Source organism: Oncorhynchus kisutch, linkage group LG14 (assembly GCF_002021735.2).
Source record: "Oncorhynchus kisutch isolate 150728-3 linkage group LG14, Okis_V2, whole genome shotgun sequence".
NCBI classification, from domain to species: domain Eukaryota; kingdom Metazoa; phylum Chordata; class Actinopteri; order Salmoniformes; family Salmonidae; genus Oncorhynchus; species Oncorhynchus kisutch.
This window is the reverse complement of record NC_034187.2, coordinates 46,987,740-47,008,353: the sequence shown is the minus strand read 5'-3', so window position 1 is coordinate 47,008,353 and position 20,614 is coordinate 46,987,740. Positions and strand designations below refer to the sequence as shown.

The window sequence follows — 20,614 nt, the reverse complement described above, 5'->3', positions numbered from 1 at the left end:
TTAAAAAAAAAGTGAACATAAATGCAATGGTTCATTGGATCTGTCTTAAACTTGCAATACACTGCTGCCATCTAGTGGCACAAATATAAATTGCGCCTGGGTTGGAATAATACATTATGGCCGTTCTCGTATTTCAAAGATGATGGTGCAAAAAAATTAATTAATTTCACATTTCCACAAACTTCGAAGTGTTTCCTTTCAAATGGTATCAAGAATACATATCCTTGCTTCAGGTCCTGAGCTACAGGCAGTTAGATTTGGGTATGTCATTTTAGGCGAAAATTGAAAGAATGGGGCGGATCCACAAATGTGGATTAATGAATAATTTATTTATGAAATTCTAAAGTAAGAATAAGCACCGCAAAAAGCTGACGGCAACATCATGGGACTTGAGTTTACAGCATTTTGTCCTTTATGCCGTTAACTAGTCACGTGACAGGCTACAGCTCATATGGTCATGTGATGAGGAACCGACACTAATATTATCCAGCAAACAACAATTCGAAAACAAAGCCGTTCCTTGCGTTGGGAGTCAACGAATGTCACCAAAATGAGGGTTCTGTAAGTATTTCCATTATATAATTATCCACGTTTGATTGTTTAGAATGGGACAATAACACCTGAAGTCCTTGTGGTTTTTGCTTCTAGCTAAAAGGATACATTGTTGACCTATTTTACATGAAGACCTTTGAGCTATAACGTTACTTCCTTCTTAACTAAGCTATTCTAGAGATTTTTGTTTTGTGCACGATTTCCACTGAGGGAGTTGTCGAGAATCTCTGCAGCCTTGCACAAGCAGTAGCGCAGATCCTTTGTTTAGCCCAGAGTTCAAACGTTTTCAGAATGTTGTACTTTAATTTACCAGATGTATAACGTTAATGCTTTCGCGCAATTTAAGAAGACATTTATGAATGGTTTTCTCTGATATTTTGTTTTTAAACACCCTCTTTTTAAATTTTTTTTAATTTTAGGTTGGCCTTCTGTGTCCTCATATGCAGCTCATTGATTTTGTGTGAACATCTTGAGGCTGATCAAGACATCTTGTGAGCAAACAACCCTAACATTGTACAGCTTTTGTAAATGAACTACTACAATGTGTGATTTTTACCATCATTTGAAGCTACTTCACATAATGTATTTTCAGGATACCAGAAGACTGGACTCGTGTAGGCAGGATTGACCCCACAGAGAAGTTGGAGCTGACCTTTGCTTTGAGGCAGCAGAATGTGGATCAACTGGAACACCTGCTGCTACTGGTTTCGGACCCTGAGTCGGCACAATATGGTAGAAATCATTTCATGCTTACAACGGCAAACATTTTAGGCCATTCGATTTTGAACTTCCTGACTTTTATCCCCTCTGATAATGGATTTTGCATTACCATGTACTCCTTTACAGCACTGTCAATTCTGTCTTAGGCAAGCATCTGACTCTAGAGGAAGTGGCCGCTTTAGTACGTCCATCCCAGCTGACCCAGAAAGTGGTTCGTCACTGGCTGCAGAGTCACGGGGTCACAGACTGCCAGACCATCCTCACTCAAGACTTCCTCCAATGCACCATGAACACGCAGTAAGGGCCTCTCTCTCAAATCACATGCGCCGACTAGACTTTACTGTGAAATTCTTGCTTACAAACCCTTCCCAACGATGCAAAGTAAAAAATATATATATATATATTAGTAACACGAGGAATGAAGTATACAAGAATAAAGCTATATACAGGGAGTACCTGATCAATGTGGATTTGAGGTAGTCACCTGCTTGTTGACCATCTAATTCCAAAGTCATGGACATTAACATTGCGTCCCCCCGTTTGCTGCTATAACAGCTTCCACTCTTCTGGGAAGGTTTTTCACTAGATGTTGGAACATTGCTGCGTGGACTTGTTTCCATTCATCCACGAGCATTAGTGAGGTTGGGTGACTAGGCCTGGTTCGCAGTCGGCATTCCAAATCATCCCAAAGGTGTTCGATGGGATTGAGGTTCAGGGCTCTGTGCAGGCCAGTCAAGTTCTTCTACACTGATCTTGACAAAACATGCTGAAACAGGAAAGGGCCTTCTCCAAACTGTTGCCACCAAGTTGGAGGATTAAAAAATAAAAAAGTATTTTATTTTTACCTTTTATTTATCTAGGCAAGTCAGTTACGAACAAATTATTGTCATTGTATGCTGTAGCATTAAGATTTCCCTTCACTGGAACTAAGGGGCCTAGCCCAAACCATGATAAACAGCCCCAGACCATTATTCCTCCTCCACCAAACTTGACAGTTTGCACTGAATTTGGGCAGGTAGCATTCTCCTGGCATCCACCAAACCCAGATTTGTCTGTCAGACTGCCAGATGGTGAAGTGTGATTCATCACTCCAGAGAACGTGTTTCCACTGCGGTGAGCTTTGCACCACTCCAGCCAACGCTTGGCATTCACATGGTGATCTGAGGCCTGCTCGGCCACGGAAACCCATTTCATGAACCACCCGACAAACAGTTTGTGCTGACGTTGCTTCCAGAGGCAGACGATTTTACGCGCTACACATTAGGTGGTCCTGTTCTGTGAGCTTGTGCAGAAATTTGACGCGCTGGCTTGTTTGAAAGGTGGCATCCTGTGACGGTGCCAAGTTGAGTAACTGAGCTCTTCATTAAGGACATTCCACTGCCAATGTTTGTTTATGGAGATTGCATGGCTGTGTGCTCGATTTATACACCTGTCAGCAATGGTATGGCTGAATCCACTCATTTTAAAGCAGTGTATGTGTATATATATATAGTGTATGTTCATGAAGGCAGGGTAAAGTGACTAGGTATCAGGATTAATAATAAATAGAGTAGCAGCAACATAATGAGTGGAAAGTGTGTATATCTTGTGAGTGTGCATAGTCAGTCCGGGTAACCATTTTAATGAACTATTTAGCAGTCTTATGGCTTGGGGTAGAAGCTGTCTTGAAACCTGTTGGTCCGAGAGCCGACGCTCCAGTACACAGGCCCTGCACTCCATACAGATGGCACAGAGAGTGAGGCTTTCTACTTCTCCCGTTTCAGAGTTGCAGAGGCCCTGCTTCCAGGCATTGAGTTTCACCGCTACGTAAGAGATGGCATCTCCCTGGTGAGGTCATCATCTGCATACCACGTGCATGAGGATGTTCTCCAACATCTTGACTTTGGTGAGCAGCAATTTCATCTTGACCATTTCTGAGGTTATCGACAGAAATGCTATTATCTTATAGCTCGTCTGGTAGTAGTATAACAACAAATAAGTTAAGAGTATGACAAACAATGTTATGGATGTGATTTGTTTTTCCACCCATAGTTGGCGGTGTTCACCGCTTTCCACCCAAGGGGCAGGACCTCAATGAAGTCTTGACAAAGAGGAGACTGTCTGGAGCGAAGTTTCATCTTGGAAACACACCCGCCACCCTCAGGTCTCGCTACAACCTGACCGCAGCGGACGTGGGTTCAGCTCAGAACAACAGTCAAGCCGTGGCTCAGGTATTTGGCCACTTGTTACGTAAATACCAATGGGACAGCTGTGTCAGACGAGAACAGTTGATAGAAAATACAGGGGGCGAACGCTTTGCCTCATTCTAACAATGAACTTGCCTGTCTGGTATAATGGGAATCTAAAGGCTCAATTGAATTAGCACACTTTGCTCAGTATCTCTCTTTCCCATGGTCAAATAAACTGATCTTTGATACTGTATATAAACCTACAAATACTGCCAGGTAGACCCCCCCCCCCCCCCCCCCCCCCTCACAGATAAAGGGTGAAATTTGTATGGTGGATATGGTTTGTTTGAATTCCAGCATAGCTATCATCTTATCTGTCCAGTTCTTGGAGCAGTTCTACCACCCTGCTGACCTGGCTGAGTTCATGACGCTGTTCGGACGGAGCTTCCAGCACCTGTCTAAGATTGACCGGGTGGTTGGTGTTCAGGGAGCAGGGAAGGCCGGTCTGGAGGCCAGCCTGGATGTAGAGTACATCATGAGCACAGGGGCCAACATACCTACATGGGTCTTCACCAATCCAGGTATACTAACAATGACAAACCAGAGTGTGAATGTAGCCTTAGTCACATGGCAAGTGCAGAGAGGTTTATTTTAATTTGTATGTTAATCCTTTGGCAGACGTGACTTATAAGTTAATTGAACGAAGGAATTTGAGACAACCACATATCATTGTAGTAAGTAGGCTAAAACCTTTCCAGAAAAGCTAGCAACGGCCACAATGCTAGTGAGATCAAATACCAAGTGGTATATATTTAGCCTCTTCCAACTGTATCTTTAGCTATGTCTCATATTGTACCAATCCAAAGTTTGACACCTACTATTTCAAGGGTTTTTCTTTATTTTTACTATATTGTAGAATAATACTGAAGACATCAAAACTATGAGACGACACACATGGAATCATGTAGTAACCAAAAAAGTGTTTTAGATTCTCTACATTTGCCACCCTTTGCCTTGATGGCTTTGCACACTCTTGGCATTCTCTCAACCAGCTTCACCTGGAAGTCTTTTCCAACAGTCTTGAAGGATTTCCCAAATATGCTTAGTACTTCTTGGCTGCTTTTCCTTCATTCTGCAGTCTATCTTAATTGGGTTGAAGTCGGGTGATTGTAGAGGCCAGGCCACTCCTTCTTGGTCAATTAGCCCTTCCATAGCCTGGAGGTGTGTTGGGTCATTGTCCTGTTGAAAAACAAATTATAGTCCCACTAAGCGCAAACCAGATGGGATGGCGTATTGCTGTGGTAGCCATGCTGGTTAAGTGTGCCTTATTCTAAATTAATCAGTGTCACCAGCAAAGCACCGTCACACCTCTTCCATGCTTCACGGGGGGGAACCACACATGCAGAGATCATCTGTTCACCTACTCTGCATCTCACAAAGACATGGTGGTCGAAACCAAAAAATTTGGACTGATCAGACCAAAGGACAGATTTCCACTGGTCTAATGTCCATTGCTCGTGTTTCTTGGCCCAAGCAAGTCTCTTCTTATTGGTGTCCGTTAGTAGTGGCTTCTTTGCATCAATTTGACCATGAAGGCCTGACTCACACTGTCTCCTCTGAACAGTTGATGTTGAAATGTGTCTGTTACTTGAACTCTATGAAGCATTTATTTGGGCTGCAATTTCTGAGGCTGGTAACTAATGAATTTATCCTTTGCAGCAGAGGTAACTCCGTGTCTTTCTTTCCTGTGGTGGTCCTCATGAGAGCCAGTTTCAACATAGTGCTTGATGGTTTTGGCAACTGCACTTGAAGAAATTTTCAGAATTGACCGACCGCGTCTTAAAGTAATGATGAACTGTCGTTTCTCTTTTACTTATTTGAGCTGTTCTTGCCATAATATGAACTTGGTCTTTTACCAAATAGGGCTATCTTCTGTATACCACCCCTACCTTGTCAGAACAACTGATTGGCTCAAACGCATTAAGAAGGAAAGAAATTCCACAAAGTAACTTTTAACAAGGCACACCTGTTAATTGAAATGTATTCCAGGTGACGACCTCCTGAAGCTGGTTGAAAGAAGAGTGCGCAAAGCTGCCATCCAGGCATGGTGTGGCTACTAGAAATTCAAATATAAACTATTTTGATTTAACACTTCAATTTTATTTTTTACATTATTTCATAGTTTTGATGTCTACACTATTATTCTACATTGTAGAATATTGTAAAAATAAAGGAAGAACCCTGGAAAGAGCAGGTGTGTCCAAACTTTTGACTGGTACCATATGTTCATACTAATATACCACTTTAGAATGAAGCAATGCATTGGGGTTGCACTCTTAGTACAGGTAGGTAGTATGGTGTTGATGTTGAAACAGCCTTTTTCTGATAGTGGTTTGATAATGGGACACTGCTTGATTGCTCCTCAGGTCGGCATGAGACCCAGGAGCCATTCCTCCAGTGGATGTTGCTGCTCAGCAACATGACAGACATCCCTTGGGTCCACACCATCAGCTACGGGGACGATGAGGACAGCTTGTCCTCCGCCTACATGATGCGCATCAACACTGAGTTCATGAAGGCTGGCGTACGGGGCATTTCTATACTGTTTGCCTCAGGTTAGTCTGCTAGCCTGGGCCCCAAATCTGTTTATGCCAACACCAATTGTCATGCATTTCATGTGACAATGACCAATGGTGTTGGCAAAAGCACACAACTAGTTCTGGAACCAGGCTAAGTCAGTGCCACTTAGAAAATGTGATTACTTTTTTTTTTTTTTTACTTCTTACTTGGAAGTGTTTACGATCTTGATCGAGTAGTCAGTGACAGCGGATTTAATATGATAGACTATTTGAATAGTTCAAACTCAAGCAGGTGTTGTGGATGTTGTGTGAGGTGGCCTTGGTTTTTGTGGGGCTGCCATTTAGTTACTCTGGAAATGTGTGCGTAATATCAGATGAGTCAGGCAGGCCTATGAAACATGAACAAGTCACCATGTATAGTTGAGTAAATTGACGACTAAAATTGTGGACAAGTTATTTTTTTTTATTTTTTTTTAATAATCCATAAATCATAAGTAAGATCATTTCCTTGGCGTTCGCTTTCATACTTGAACTGTCTTGCCTCAGGTGATAGTGGAGCTGGCTGCAGACACTCGACTAAAGGAGAGAATTCTTTCCGACCAAGCTTTCCTGCATCAAGGTGAGTCATTGGCACTGTCGAAATAAACTAATGGCACTTGTGTTTTTTGGGGTATTCGTTGTTTTATTTGAATCCATGAAGTATGAAAAGTGTTCAATCCAGGTGCGGGTTATAGGCATTGCGGTTTTTAAAGGGAATTTCTCGATTGATTTCACATGTCCAGTGTTTAACGTGGCAACAGCATTTAAATGCAGCAGTGCAATGTGTGCGCATCTGAGGCTAAATACTTAGTCTCTAAACTTGTCAACAATAGTCTGTTTTGTAATCTGAAATCAATAGAATAAGAACCAGTGTCTTTGTGGGGTCTGTTTTCATGTCCATACCCAAATCATCTGTTCTCTGAAGTTAAGTTTATATGCTTTCAGCCCATACGTGACGACAGTGGGGGGAACTTCATTCAAGAATCCATTCAAGGTCACCTATGAGGTCACCGACTACATCAGTGGCGGCGGCTTCAGCAATGTTTTTAAGATGCCGGACTACCAGGTATTAAGAGTATCTATACAGGACATAAACCCACAGATACGGCCATAGATTTTCCCAGATCTGTGCTTTTTTTAAATTGATCTTTAGAATTTTTAAAATGAAATGTTGTACGTAACTGAGTGAAAAGACTAACATGTATTCACTAACTATCAGATTAGGTACACACAAAGGTCTCTCAACAAATGAGGTCCTGTCTACTGGTAGAATTGGCCATCAATGATGCATAGTAAATGTGTGAAGTATTTATTTCCGTATGGTTTATTTGGATAGATGATTGAATAAGTCTGTCACTTTTTGCCACAGGTCGGTGCTGTGGAGGGTTATCTGAAAGCAGTGCCGGTTCTCCCTCCAAAGACTTACTTCAACACCAGTGGAAGGGCCTACCCAGACATAGCTGCTCTCTCAGACAACTACTGGGTGGTCACCGACAGGGTACCCATCCCCTGGGTGTCTGGTACTTCGGTAAGAAAATAGTATCTCATAGGGTGAATCTCAAGTATATTTTGTTGATTCCTCATGTCCTCTCACAACCTCAACAGATTGGAGAAGATCTGAGGTTCCTTCTCTCAAACCTCCAATATACTTTGAGAAGGAGGCAAAGAATAAACTCAAGACTTTTTAGATTCACCTATACATTTTTTTTCTTCTCTCACCTGCCTATCTCCCAAATATATAAAACGTTTTCAATTATGTGAGAAATATAATATTTACATTTTAGTTATTTTAGACGCTCTTATCCAGAGCGACGTACAGGAGCAATTAGGGTTGTGCCTTGCTCAAGGGCACATCGACATATGTTTCACCTAGTCGGCTCGGGGATTTGAACCAGCGACCTTTCGGTTACTGGCCCAATGCTCTTAACCATTAAGCTACCTGTCGACTCTTGGATCATATAATGCATTAACAATTAATATTTACTCGTTGTTCTTTAGGCCTCCACCCCTGTGGTTGGAGGAATCCTCTCTCTGATCAATGACCAGCGCTTTCTGAAAGGCCTGCCTTCTCTGGGCTTCCTCAATCCCCGCCTGTATCAGCTGCAGGGCCAGGGACTCTTTGATGTAAGTCACTGATCATTAGCTATGGAGAAAATAAGACTAGTTTCTTGTTGTGTATGGTAGTGTCATGTATTTATCTTTTGTGTATATTCACAGCAGTGGTGGAAAAACTATCCAATAGTCATACTTGAGTTAAAGTAAATATACTCTAATCAAAAATGACTCAAGTGAAAGTCACCTGGTAAAATACTAGAGTAAAAGTATTTGGTTTAAAATATACTTAAGTATCAAAAAATAAATGTCATTTCTAAAATATCTTTACGTATTAATCACTTCAAACTCCAACCACACAGCATTTACTGATTGATGGCTAGGGGCGCACTGTAACACTTAAACATATTTACAAATGAAGCAATTGTGTTTAGAGTCCACCTGCTCAGAAGCAGTAGGGATGACCTAGGATGTTTTGATACGTGGTTGAATTTAACAATTTTCCTGTCCTACTAAGCATTCAAAATGTAACGTACTTTTGGATTACAGGGAAAATGTATAGAGTTAAGTACATTATTTTCTTGAGGAATGTAAGTAAAGGAAAAGTTGTCAAACATAAATGGTAAAGTACAGATGCCCCCAAACTACTTAAGTAGTACTTTAAAGTATTTTTACTTAAGTACTTTACACCATCTGATTCACAGCAATGGAGCATCTTGTGTCGGGGTCCTAGAGTACTGCAGGGGATCTGCAGCCAGATTAATGTATATAATTTTTAAAATGTTACTAAAAACAGATTAAACTAAAAGTTTGAGAACCCCTGATTTAGTGTTTTCTATTCTGAACACCACCAAAAGATGGCAGTAGAGAGGAGTCATTGCATTTACTGACTGTTTTCTGTTCCTACCCCCAGGTGACTGATGGTTGTCACCTGAGCTGTCTGGACGAGCAGGTCCAGGGGCAGGGATTCTGCGCGGCACTGTCATGGGACCCAGTCACCGGATGGGGAACGCCCAACTACCCTGCTCTGCTGGCTGCCCTGGTGTTGGAGAAATGAACTCCTGGGGCTCTGTTCAGAAAGTGGAAATGTAACGAAGGTAGTGTGTGGAACAAACCTTTGTCTGCGGTGTAGAGTAGGGATTGTGTCAGCTCTATTTGTTACATTTCTAGCTGCAACATTCTGAACATTTCACCTCAGAATACACCCCTGACACATTTTGAAGTATTTCAGCTGCCTCCTTATATGGTGTCTAGCAATGTCCCTTTCCATTGTAAATTACACTGGACAGATTATTTTTAAATGGAAAATGCAATTTTGGCGTTTTCTTTCGTCTCAGGTTGTTTGATACTTTTTGAAGGATGGACTCATTTAATGTGGTCAGTGATGTAAAATGTACATTCATTTTCACAAGTTCATCAGTCAGCCATATGATTGTAACCAGATCAGGTGGGGTAATCAATGACAAGGTACGTAGGTCGACAAAAAAAACCTGTGTATCTTGTTTTTGCATGCGTGTTCTGATAAATATTTCTGCTCAAAGGAGGTTAAAGTTAGGCCCGTGCTTTACATTTATCTGAATCTTGTATGAGGAGAGAAGCAACATTTACCATTGCGTTACTGATTTAAAATATGTTCTGCTGTGGTTGCACACAGAGGCCTATACCAAATACTTACCGATTTTACTCTTGATGTGCTCATTGGGCAAATTCATTCGGCTAATTTCTATCCACCAGAATTGTTGCACTTCTTTTTACTTTTTAATAGATTTTGGGGGAAATGGTCCATGCAATGTATTAAAGACTGCATGTCACATTGATTGTAAACATGCTTGTTAACTTAAGTCTTTGCCTTTAGGAATTAAACTGTGTACGTGAAATTGTATTTCGTTCTGTGTATCTGTAATTCGACTGAATAACCAACCACAAATGGATATAAGAACAGGATGACTATCCATGGGTCACTGTCTGAGTATCAGATGTGGGGCAGAGAAAGGAAAAAAAAAAAAAAAAATGTGGCATTCTGACCATTTTATTGAAAAGACATTGTACACCATGTTGGTACCTATTGGGAACAGTCCTTACCAATAGGAAATGTCACAACAGATTTTTTTATTTTATCTGTAGAACCTTAAACGGGCACTCTTGCAGGTGCTACATCAATTTTTGGACATATTAATGATATTCATCCATTTTGATTCTTGAATATTCACTGTGTACAAAACATTAAGGACACCTCTACATTACAGGCTGGCCAGGTGCACGCTATGATCCTTAATTGATGTCATTTGTTAAATCTACTTCAATCAGTGTAGATGAAGGGGAGGAGACAAGTTAAAGAAGGATTTTTAAGCCTTGATACATGGATTGTGTATGTGGGCCATTCAGAGGGGGATTGGGAAAGACTAAGTGCCTTTGAGCAGGCTATGGTGGTAGGTGCAACAGTTTGTTTCAAGAACTGCAACGCTGCTGGGTTTCTCATGCTCATGTTTATCAAGAATTGTCCACCATCCAAAGGACATCAGCATCTCTGGAATGCGTTCGACAGCTTGTAGAGTCCATGCCCCAACGAATTGACGCTGTTCTGAGGGCAAAAGGTATTTGTAATGTTTGGTGTACTCAATGTAACTTAAATGTGCTTAGTTAATCTGTCTTACACTCAGAGGGGTATACTATGATTTGAAGCTAGATCTACTCAGGGTTTTCTAAAGCTAGCCAGCCTCACATTCTAGCTCAGGCTTCATCTGTACTACGATGGTAGATCTTGCTCATCCGCCTGCTGCTGACTCTAGCAGGCTCGTAACTGCATGTGGCTAGTCAAACGCCAAACTCTTTGAGGCAATGCTGAAACATCCAGCAATGGATAGTTACAGGGGAGAGGAATGAGCCAATCATAAATTGTGGATTATTAGGTGACTGTGATGGTTTGAGGGCCAGATTGGGAATTTAGCCAGGACACCAGGGTTAACACCCCTATTCTTTGTTCCCCTTTTTTTTAAGGGGTGGATCAGCTTAATATTGCGGAAAGAATATTACTTCCATCAATGTAATTGTCTGCATTTCCAATCCCCCACATATTTTTGGGGTAAATACACTGCTCAAAAAAATAAAGGGAACACAACACAATGTAACTCCAAGTCAATCACACCTCTGTGAAATCAAACTGTCCACTTAGGAAGAATCACTGATTGACAATGTCACATGCTGTTGTGCAAATGGAATAGAAAACGGGTGGAAATTATAGGCAATTAGGAAGAGACACCCAATAAAGGAGTGGTTCTGCAGGTGAGGACCACGGACCACTTCTCAGTTCCTATGCTTCCTGGCTAATGTTTTGGTCACTTTTGAATGCTGGTGGTGCTTTCACTCTAGTGGTAGCATGAGACTGAGTCTACAACCCACACAAGTGGCTCAGGTAAGTGCAGCTCATCCAGGATGGCACATCAATGCGAGCTGTGGCAAGAAGGTTTGCTGTGTCTGTCAGCGTAGTGTCCAGAGCATGGAGGCACTACCAGGAGACAGGCCAGTACATCGGGAGATGTGGAGGAGGCCGTAGGAGTGCAACAACCCAGCAGCAGGACCGCTACCTCCACCTTTGTGCAAGGAGGAGCACTGCCAGAGCCCTGCAAAATGACCTCCAGCAGGCCACAAATGTGCATGTGTCTGCTCAAACGGTCAGAAACAGACTCCATGAGGGTGGTATGAGGGCCCGAAGTCCACAGGTGGGGGTTGTGCTTACAGCCCAACACCGTGCAGGACGTTTTGGCATTTGCCAGAGAACACCAAGATTGGCAAATTCGCCACTGGCGCCCTGTGCTATTCACAGATGAAAGCAGGTTCACACTGAGCACGTGACAGACATGACAGTCTGGAGACGCCGTGGAGAACGTTCTGCTGCCTGCAACATCCTCCAGCATGACCGGTTTGGCAGTGGGTCAGTCATGGTGTGGGGTGGCATTTCTTTGGGGGGCCGCACAGCCCTCCATGTGCTCGCCTGTTCCCCAGACCTGAATCCAATTGAGCACATCTGGGACATCATGTCTCGCTCCATCCACCAACAGGTAAGATGTTGAATTCACCCGATCGCTTTTCGTAAACTGATCCCTTGCCTCGGCCTTGTTGGCCTCTGTAGTTAGCGTCTGCATGAGCAGAAAGAGTCTCTTAACAACAAGGAACTTTGGTCCCAAATGAGGACCCAGCCGAGAAGAGATCAACCTCCGACGAGCTTCTCCTTCACGTCTCTATGGATTAAAATGGCACCACAGACTGTCCAGAAGTTGGCGGATGCTTTAGTCCAGGTCTGGGAGGAGACCCCTCAGGAAACCATCCGCCACCTTATCAGGAGCATGCCCAGGCGTTGTAGGGAGGTCATACAGGCACGTGGAGGCCACACACACTACTGAGCCTCATTTTGACTCGTTTTAAGGACATTACATCAAAGTTGGATCAGCCTGTAGTGTGGTTTTCCACTTTAATTTTGCGTGTGACTCCAAATCCAGACCTTCATGGGTTGATCAATTTGATTTCCATTGATGATTTTTGTGTGATTTTGTTGTCCGCACATTCAACTATGTAAAGAAAAAAGTATTTCATAAGAATATTTCATTCATTCAGATCTAGGATGTGTTATTTTAGTGTTCCCTTAATTTCTTTGAGCTGTGTATATACAGTGGGGCAAAAGTATTTAGTCAGCCACCAATTGTGCAAGTTCTCCCACTTAAAAAGATGAGAGGCCTGTAATGTTCATCATAGTTGAAGTGTACCTATGACAGACAAAATGAGGAAAAAAATCCAGAAAATCACATTGTAGGATTTTTAATTAATTTATTTGCAAATTATGGTGGAAAATAAGTATTTGGTAACCTACAAACAAGCAAGATTTCTGGCTCTCACAGACCTGTAACTTCTTTAAGAGGCTCCTTTGTCCTCCACTCGTTACTTGTATTAATGGCACCTGTTTGAACTTGTTATCAGTATGAAAGACACCTGTCCACAACCTCAAACAGTCACACTGCAAACTCCACTATGGCCAAGACCAAAGAGCTGTCAAAGGACACCAGAAACAAAATTGTAGACCTGCACCAGGCTGGGAAGACTGAATCTGCAATAGGTAAGCAGCTTGGTTTGGAGAAATCAACCATGGGAGCAATTATTAGGAAATGGAAGACATACAAGACCACTGATAATCTCCCTCGATCTGGGGCTCCTCACCCCGTGGGGTCAAAATGATCACAAGAACGGTGAGCAAAAATCCCAGAACCACACGGGGGGACCTAGTGAATGACCTGCAGAGAGCTGGGACCAAAGTAACAAAGCCTACCATCAGTAACACAATATGCCGCCAGGGACTCAAATCCTGCAGTGCCAGACGTGTCCCCTGCTTAAGCCAGTATATGTCCAGGCCCGTCTGAAGTTTGCTAGAGAGCATTTGGATGATCCAGAAGAAGATTGGGAGAATGTCATATGGTCAGATGAAACAAAATATAACTTTTTGGTAAAAACTCAACTTGTCGTGGTTGGAGGACAAAGAATGCTGAGTTGCATCCAAAGAACACCATACCAACTGTGAAGCATGGGAGTGGAAACATCATGCTTTGGGGCTGTTTTTCTGAAAAGGGACCAGGACGACTGATCCGTGTAAAGGAAAGAATAAATGGGGCCATGTATCGTGAGATTTTGAGTGAAAACCTCCTTCCATCAGCAAGGGCATTGAAGATGAAATGTGGCTGGGTCTTTCAGCATGACAATGATCCCAAACACACCGCCCAGGCAACAAAAGAGTGGCTTCGAAAGAAGCATTTCAAGGTCCTGGAGTGGCCTAGCCAGTCTCCAGATCTCAACCCCATAGAAAATCTTTGGAGGGAGTTGAAAGTCCGTGTTGCCCAGCAACAGCCCCAAAATATCACTGCTCTAGAGGAGATCTGCATGGAGGAATGGGCCAAAATACCAGCAACAGTGTGTGAAAACCTTGTGAAGACTACAGAAAACGTTTGACCTCTGTCATTGCCAACAAAGGGTATATAACAAAGTATTGAGATAAACTTTTGTTATTGACCAAATACTTATTTTCCACCATAATTTGCAAATAAATTAATAAAAAATCCTACAATGTGATTTTCTGGATATTTTTCTCTCTCATTTTGTCTGTCAGGGTTGAAGTGTACCTATGATGAAAATTACAGGCCTCTCTCATCTTTTTAAGTTGGAGAACTTGCACAATTGGTGGCTGACTAAATACTTTTTTGCCCCACTCTATTTCACCTTTATTTAACCAGGTAGGCTAGTTGAGTTCTCATTTGCAACTGCGACCTGGCCAAGATAAAGCAAAGCAATTAGATACATACAACAACACAGTGTTCCACATGGAATAAACAAAACATACAGTCAATAATACAGTAGAACAAAAGAAAACAAAAAGTCTATATACAGTGAGTGCAAATGAGGTAAGTTAAGGAAATAAATAGGCCATGGTGGCGAAGTAATTACAATATAGCAATTAAACACTGGAATGGTAGATCGGCAGAAGATGAATGTGTAAGTAGAGATACTGGGGTGCAAAGGAGCAAGATAAATAAATACAGTATGGGGATGAGGTAGGTAGATGGGCTGTTTACAGATGAGCTATGTAAAGGTGCAGTGATCTGTGAGCTGCTCTGACAGCTGGTGCTTAAAGCTAGTGAGGGAGATGTGAGTCTCCAGCTTCAGAGATTTTTGCAGTTCGTTCCAGTCATGGGCAGCAGAGAACTGGAAGGAAAGACGACCAAAGGAGTAATTGGCTTTGGGGGTGACCAGTGAGATATACCTGCTGGAGCGCATGCTACGAGTGGGTGCTGCTTTGGTGATCAGTGAGCTGAGATAAGGCGGGGCTTTACCTAGCAGAGACTTGTAGATAACCTGTAGCCAGTGGGTTTGGCGACGAGTATGAAGCGAGGGCCAACCAACGAGAGCGTACAGGTCGCAATGGTGGGTAAGTGTATGGGGCTTGGGTGACAAAACAGATGGCACTGTGATAGACTGCATCCAATTTGTTGAGGCTGAGGTTGAGTGTTGGAGGCTATTTTATAGATGACATCACCGAAGTCGAGGATCGGTAGGATGGTCAGTTTTACGAGGGTATGTTTTGCAGCATGAGTGAAGAATGCTTTGTTGCGATATAGGAAGCCGATTCTAGATTTAATTTTGGATTGGAGATGCTTAATGTGAGTCTGGAAGAAGAGTTTACAGTCTAACCAGACACCCAGGTATTTGTAGTTGTCCACGTATTCTAAGTCAGAGCCGTCCAGAGTAGTGATGCTGGACGGGCGAGCAGGGGCGGGCCCGTGATCGATTGAAAACAAAAAGTCTATATACAGATTGAATAGCATGCAGTTAGTTTTACTTGCGTTTAAGAGCAGTTGGAGACCACGGAAGGAGAGTTGTATGGCATTGAAGCTCGTCTGGAGGTTAGTTAACAGTGTCCAAAGAGGGGCCAGAAGTATACAGAATGGTGTCATCTGCGTAGAGGTGGATCAGAGAATCACCAGCAGCAAGAGCAACATCATTAATGTATACAGAAAAGAGAGTCAGCCCGAGAATTGAACCCTGTGGCACACCCATAGAGACTGCCAGAGGTCTGGACAACAGGCCCTCCGATTTGACACACTGAACTCTATCAGAGAAGTAGTTGGTAAACCAGGCGAGGCAATCATTTGAGAAACCAAGGCTGTCGAATCTGCCAATAAGAATGTTGTGATTGACAGAGTCGAAAGCCTTGGCCAGGTCGATGAATACAGCTGCACAGTAATGTCTCTTATCGATGGCGGTTATGATGTTGGTTAGGACATTGAGCGTGGCACAGGTGCACCCGTGACCAGCTCTGAAACCAGATTGCATAGGGGAGAAGGTACGGTGGGATTCGAAATGGTCAGTAATCTGTTTGTTAACTTGGCTTTCGAAGACCTTAGAAAGACAGGATAGGATAGATATAGGTCTGTAGCAGTTTGGGTCTAGAGTGTCACCCCCTTTTGAAGAGGGGGATGACCGCGGCAGCTTTCCAATCTTTAGGGATCTCAATCGATATGAAATAGAGGTTGAACAGGCTAGTAATAGGGGTTGCAACAATTTCGGCAGATAATTTTAGAAAAAGAGGGTCCTGATTGTCTAGCCCGGCTGATTTGTATGGGTCCAGATTATGCAGCTCTTTCAGAACATCAGCTATCTGGATTTGGGTGGAGGAGAAATGGTGGGGGCTTTGGCGGGTTGCTGTGGAGGGTGCCGGGCAGTTGACCAAGGGGTAGCCAGGTGAAAAGCATGTCCAGCCGTAGAGAAATACTTATTGAAATTCTCAATTATAGTGAATTTATCAGTGGTAACAGTGTTTCCTAGCCTCAGAGCAGTGGGCAGCTGGGAGGAGGTGCTCTTATTCTCCATGGACTTTACAGTGTCCCAGAACCTTTTTGGAGTTAGTACTACAGGATGCAAATTTCTGTTTGAAAAAGCTAGCCTTAGCTTTTCTAACTGCCTGTGTATATTTCTTCCAGCAATACAACACCGTTGGCCTGAAGGAGGAAACTGAGGCAAAGGGAGTTGATGGTGCTGCTAAACAGCATTCCAGATTAGATTCTTTAAGTTTTTTTTCATAATTTTTGCTAATATGTAATGATCCTTTTCTGCTAATTAAATCTGATGAATTGGATGCAGGGCTTCAGTAGCTGGAGGCAAGGCTTTCTCCTGAGCTCCTCTTTATGGAATGGTTTGCTGATGTGAGAGAATCCGACTCTCAACCTTAAAGTCTAGACTGAAGACTTCTCTCTTCTGTCAGTCAGATGACCGAGTGTAGTCTGGCCCATGGGTGGGAAGGTGAACGGAAAGGTACTAGCCCCGGCAACCCACCCCACCCTTAAACATGAAAGCCATCTGACCCTAGCTTCATGAAATGTTTGCACCCTCTATAGCAATTATGGTCTTTAAAAATCAAATCCATGAACGTTTGAAAGTGTTTTTCTGTGCTCTATCCTGTTCTGATGTATCTATCGGCCTGACAAGCATGCACACCATGAACCGCTTTTATTGTGCTTCTGCCTCTGCGTTCCTTGCTCTTTGGGGTTTTAGGCAGTGTATCTGTAAAGCTCTTTGTGATGCTGTTTTACAACTGCTGATGTAAAAAGGGCCTTATAAAATACATTTTGATTTGATGATATCCTTGCTGTGCTTTCACTAACAATTAGATATTTTTGTAAAATTCCTAACATTGTCCCTAAGATAATTTTCCTCTAACCTGTGAGCATTGCAATTGTAGAACTCAGCACAACTGCCAGTGTGGTTTATTTTGTTCTGCAATAGATGTAATTAGGCCCTTGATTATGTTGTAGGCAGCACAGTCGGATGTGGAAGTTTGGACCCGTCAGATAAAGGAGAACCTCACAGGCCAGAGAATGTTGTTCCTTACCTGTTAGAGATACGTGGAAACTCTCGCAGAACAACAGTAAGTCGCGTAAGTAGTTGCTACACCTCTGACCTAAGGTTTTATCCCACCTCTAAACACCCCTTTCTGTCTGGCTTAGCCCTACCAGTAATGACTGCCACGTTCCTATACCTTGCTGTGTCCTGGTCCCACAATCTCTTGGCTCTGCATAGCTAATTCATGTTACTTTATACTGTTATCACCACCTCATGCTGTCACCTGACCCTGTCCACTACATATCCGAGAAACACGAGTTCCCCCCTCCCCTGCTTAATCTATTCTACAGTCGTGGCCAAAGGTTTTGAGAACGACACAAATATTAATTTCCACAAAGTTTGCTGCGTCGGTGTCTTTAGATATTTTTGGTCAGATGTTACTTTGGAATACTGAAGTATAATTACAAGCATTTCATGAGTATCAAAGGCTTTTATTGACAATTACATGAAGTTGATGCAAAGAGTCAATATTTGCAGTGTTGACCCTTTTTTTGGCATGCTGTCAATTAACTTATGGGCCACACTGATGGCAGCCCATTCTTGTAAAATCAATGCTTGGAGTTTGTCAGAATTTGTGGGTTTTTGTTTGTCCACCCGCCTCTTAAGGATTGACGACAATGGGATTAAGGTATTGGGAGTTTCCTGGCCATGGACACAAAATAATGATGTTTTGTTCCCCGAGCCACTTAGTTATCACTTTTGCCTTATGGCAAGGTGCTCCATCATGCTGGAAAAGGCATTGTGCGTCACCAAACTGTTCCTGGATGGTTGGCAGAAGTTGCTCTCTGAGAATGTGTTGGTACCATTCTTTATTCATGGCTGTGTTCTTAGGCAAAATTGTGAGTGAGCCCACTCTCTTGGTTGAGAAGCAACCCCACACATGAATGGTCTCAGGATGCTTTACTGTTGGCATGACACAGGACTGATGGTAGCGCTCACCTTGTCAATCGGAAAGGGGATTCATCAGAGAAAATTACTTTACCCCAGTCCTCAGCAGTCCAATCCCTGTACCTTTTGCAGAATACCAGTCTGTCCCTGATGTTTTTCCTGGACAGAAGTGGCTTCTTTGCTGCCCTTCTTGACACCAGGCCATCATCCAAAAGTCTTCACCTCACTTTGCATGCAGATGCACTCACACCTGCCTGCTGCCATTCCTGAGCAAGCTCTGTACTGGTGGTGCCCCAATCCAGCAACTGAATCAACTTTAGGAGATGGTCCTGGCGCTTGCTGGACTTTCTTGGGCACCCTGAAGCCTTCTTCACAACAATTGAACCGTTCTCCTTGAAGTTCTTGATGATACGATAAATGGTTGATTTTAGATGCAATCTTAATGGCAGCAATATCCTTGCCTGTGAAACCCTTTTTGTGCAAAGCAACGATGACAGCACGTGTTTCCTTGCAGGTAACCATGGTTCACAGAGGAAGAACAATGATTCCAAGCACCACCCTCCTTTTGAAGCTTCCAGTCTGTTATTCGAACTCAATCAGCATGACAGAGTGATCTCCAGCCGTGTCCTCGTCAACACTCACACCTGTGTTAACAAGAGAATCACTGACATGTCAGCTGGTCCTTTTGTGGCAGGGCTGAAATGCAGTGGAAATGTTTTTTGGGGATTCAATTCATTTGCATGGCAAAGAGGGACTTTGCAATTAATTGCAATTCATCTTCTCACTCTTCATAACATTCTGGAGTATATGCAAATTGCCATCATACAAACTGAGGCAGCAGACTTTGTGAAAATTAATATTTTAACATTCTCAAAATTTTGGGCCACAACTGTACATGAAATCTTCTGACCTGTGTGCCAACACTTCACACTGCATAATCCACTCAAACTGGATAGTTTTATGTTGATGCGGTTATATTTTAGCTTATATATTTGTATAATATTTTCTAGGTCTGACATGATGTCCCCTTCAATCACTGATGATAGGAATGCTCAGTTGACTACTCGCCTTGAATAGTAAATCGCTTTTTTTAGTGCGTCTCCATCATATTTGTCCCACTGTATTGGGGTTAGTCAATGGAGGTTTTAGACAGAAATGTTCACCTTTCAGCCTGGAGAAAAGGTTGAAGGCCATGGAGAAGAGAAACTGGATTGTATGCTGGTTTCTTCAACACTGTGCAGCAATTATGGAAAGTCTGCAGACTAAGATGACTCTCTGTCTGCTGGCTACAATCCATTGGCTGGTCCTGTAGCACTCTTTCTATCGTGGCCTGGTCAGAAAGTATGCAAGTACTGCAGCCAATTCAGTGTTGTTGAACACTGCATCACACCCTGGCAAACCGGAGGCAAACTACCTGCCCTCCAGGACACCTACACCACCCGATGTTACAGGAAGGCCATAAAGATCATCAAGGACATCAACCACCCGAGCCACTGCCTGTTCACCCCGCTATCATCCAGAAGGAGAGGTCAGTACAGGTGCATCAAAGCTGGGACCGAGAGACTGAAAAACATCTTCTATCTCAAGGCCATCAGACTGTTAAACAGCCACCACTAACATTGAGTGGCTGCTGCCAACACACTGACACTGACACTGACACTGACTCAACTCCAGCCACTTTAATAATGGGAATTGATGGGAAATTATGTAAATATATCACTAGCCACTTTAAACAATGCTACCTTATATAATGTTACTTACTCTACATTATTCATCTCATATGCATACGTATATACTGTACTCTATATCATCGACTGCATCCTTATGTAATACATGTATCACTAGCCACTTTAACTATGCCACTTTGTTTACATACTCATCTCATATGTATATACTGTACTCGATACCATCTACTGTATCTTGCCAATGTTGCTCTGTACCATCACTCATTCATATATCCTTATGTACATATTCTTTATCCCCTTACACTGTGTATAAGACAGTAGTTTTGGAATTGTTAGTTAGATTACTTGTTGGTTATTACTGCATTGTCGGAACTAGAAGCACAAGCATTTCGCTACACTCGCATTAACATCTGCTAACCATGTGTATGTGACAAATAAAATTTGATTTGATTTGATTTGGCATATCACTGCTAAATCTCATTCACCCAGGTGCTTT

General features: G+C 42.7%; 1 protein-coding gene across 1 annotated transcript; it reads left to right on the top strand.

Annotated features, from left to right (window-relative positions):
- Positions 1 to 431: 431 nt before the first annotated feature.
- Positions 432 to 9,992, top strand: tpp1 (tripeptidyl peptidase I). The gene is made up of 13 exons (XM_020500791.2): positions 432 to 561; positions 972 to 1,043; positions 1,145 to 1,284; positions 1,419 to 1,569; positions 3,036 to 3,157; positions 3,304 to 3,482; positions 3,823 to 4,021; positions 5,867 to 6,055; positions 6,566 to 6,638; positions 7,004 to 7,124; positions 7,428 to 7,586; positions 8,057 to 8,182; positions 9,024 to 9,992. Exons 1-13 carry the CDS (start codon positions 551 to 553, stop codon positions 9,165 to 9,167), a joined length of 1,686 nt encoding a protein of 561 aa, XP_020356380.1. The 5' UTR covers positions 432 to 550; the 3' UTR covers positions 9,168 to 9,992.
- Positions 9,993 to 20,614: the final 10,622 nt, after the last annotated feature.

Coding starts and splice junctions, on each gene's coding strand:
- tpp1 (XM_020500791.2), top strand. Junction 1,044..1,144: donor GAGGCTGATCAAGACATCTT/GTGAGCAAACAA, acceptor ATGTATTTTCAG/GATACCAGAAGACTGGACTC. Junction 1,285..1,418: donor CCCTGAGTCGGCACAATATG/GTAGAAATCATT, acceptor ATTCTGTCTTAG/GCAAGCATCTGACTCTAGAG.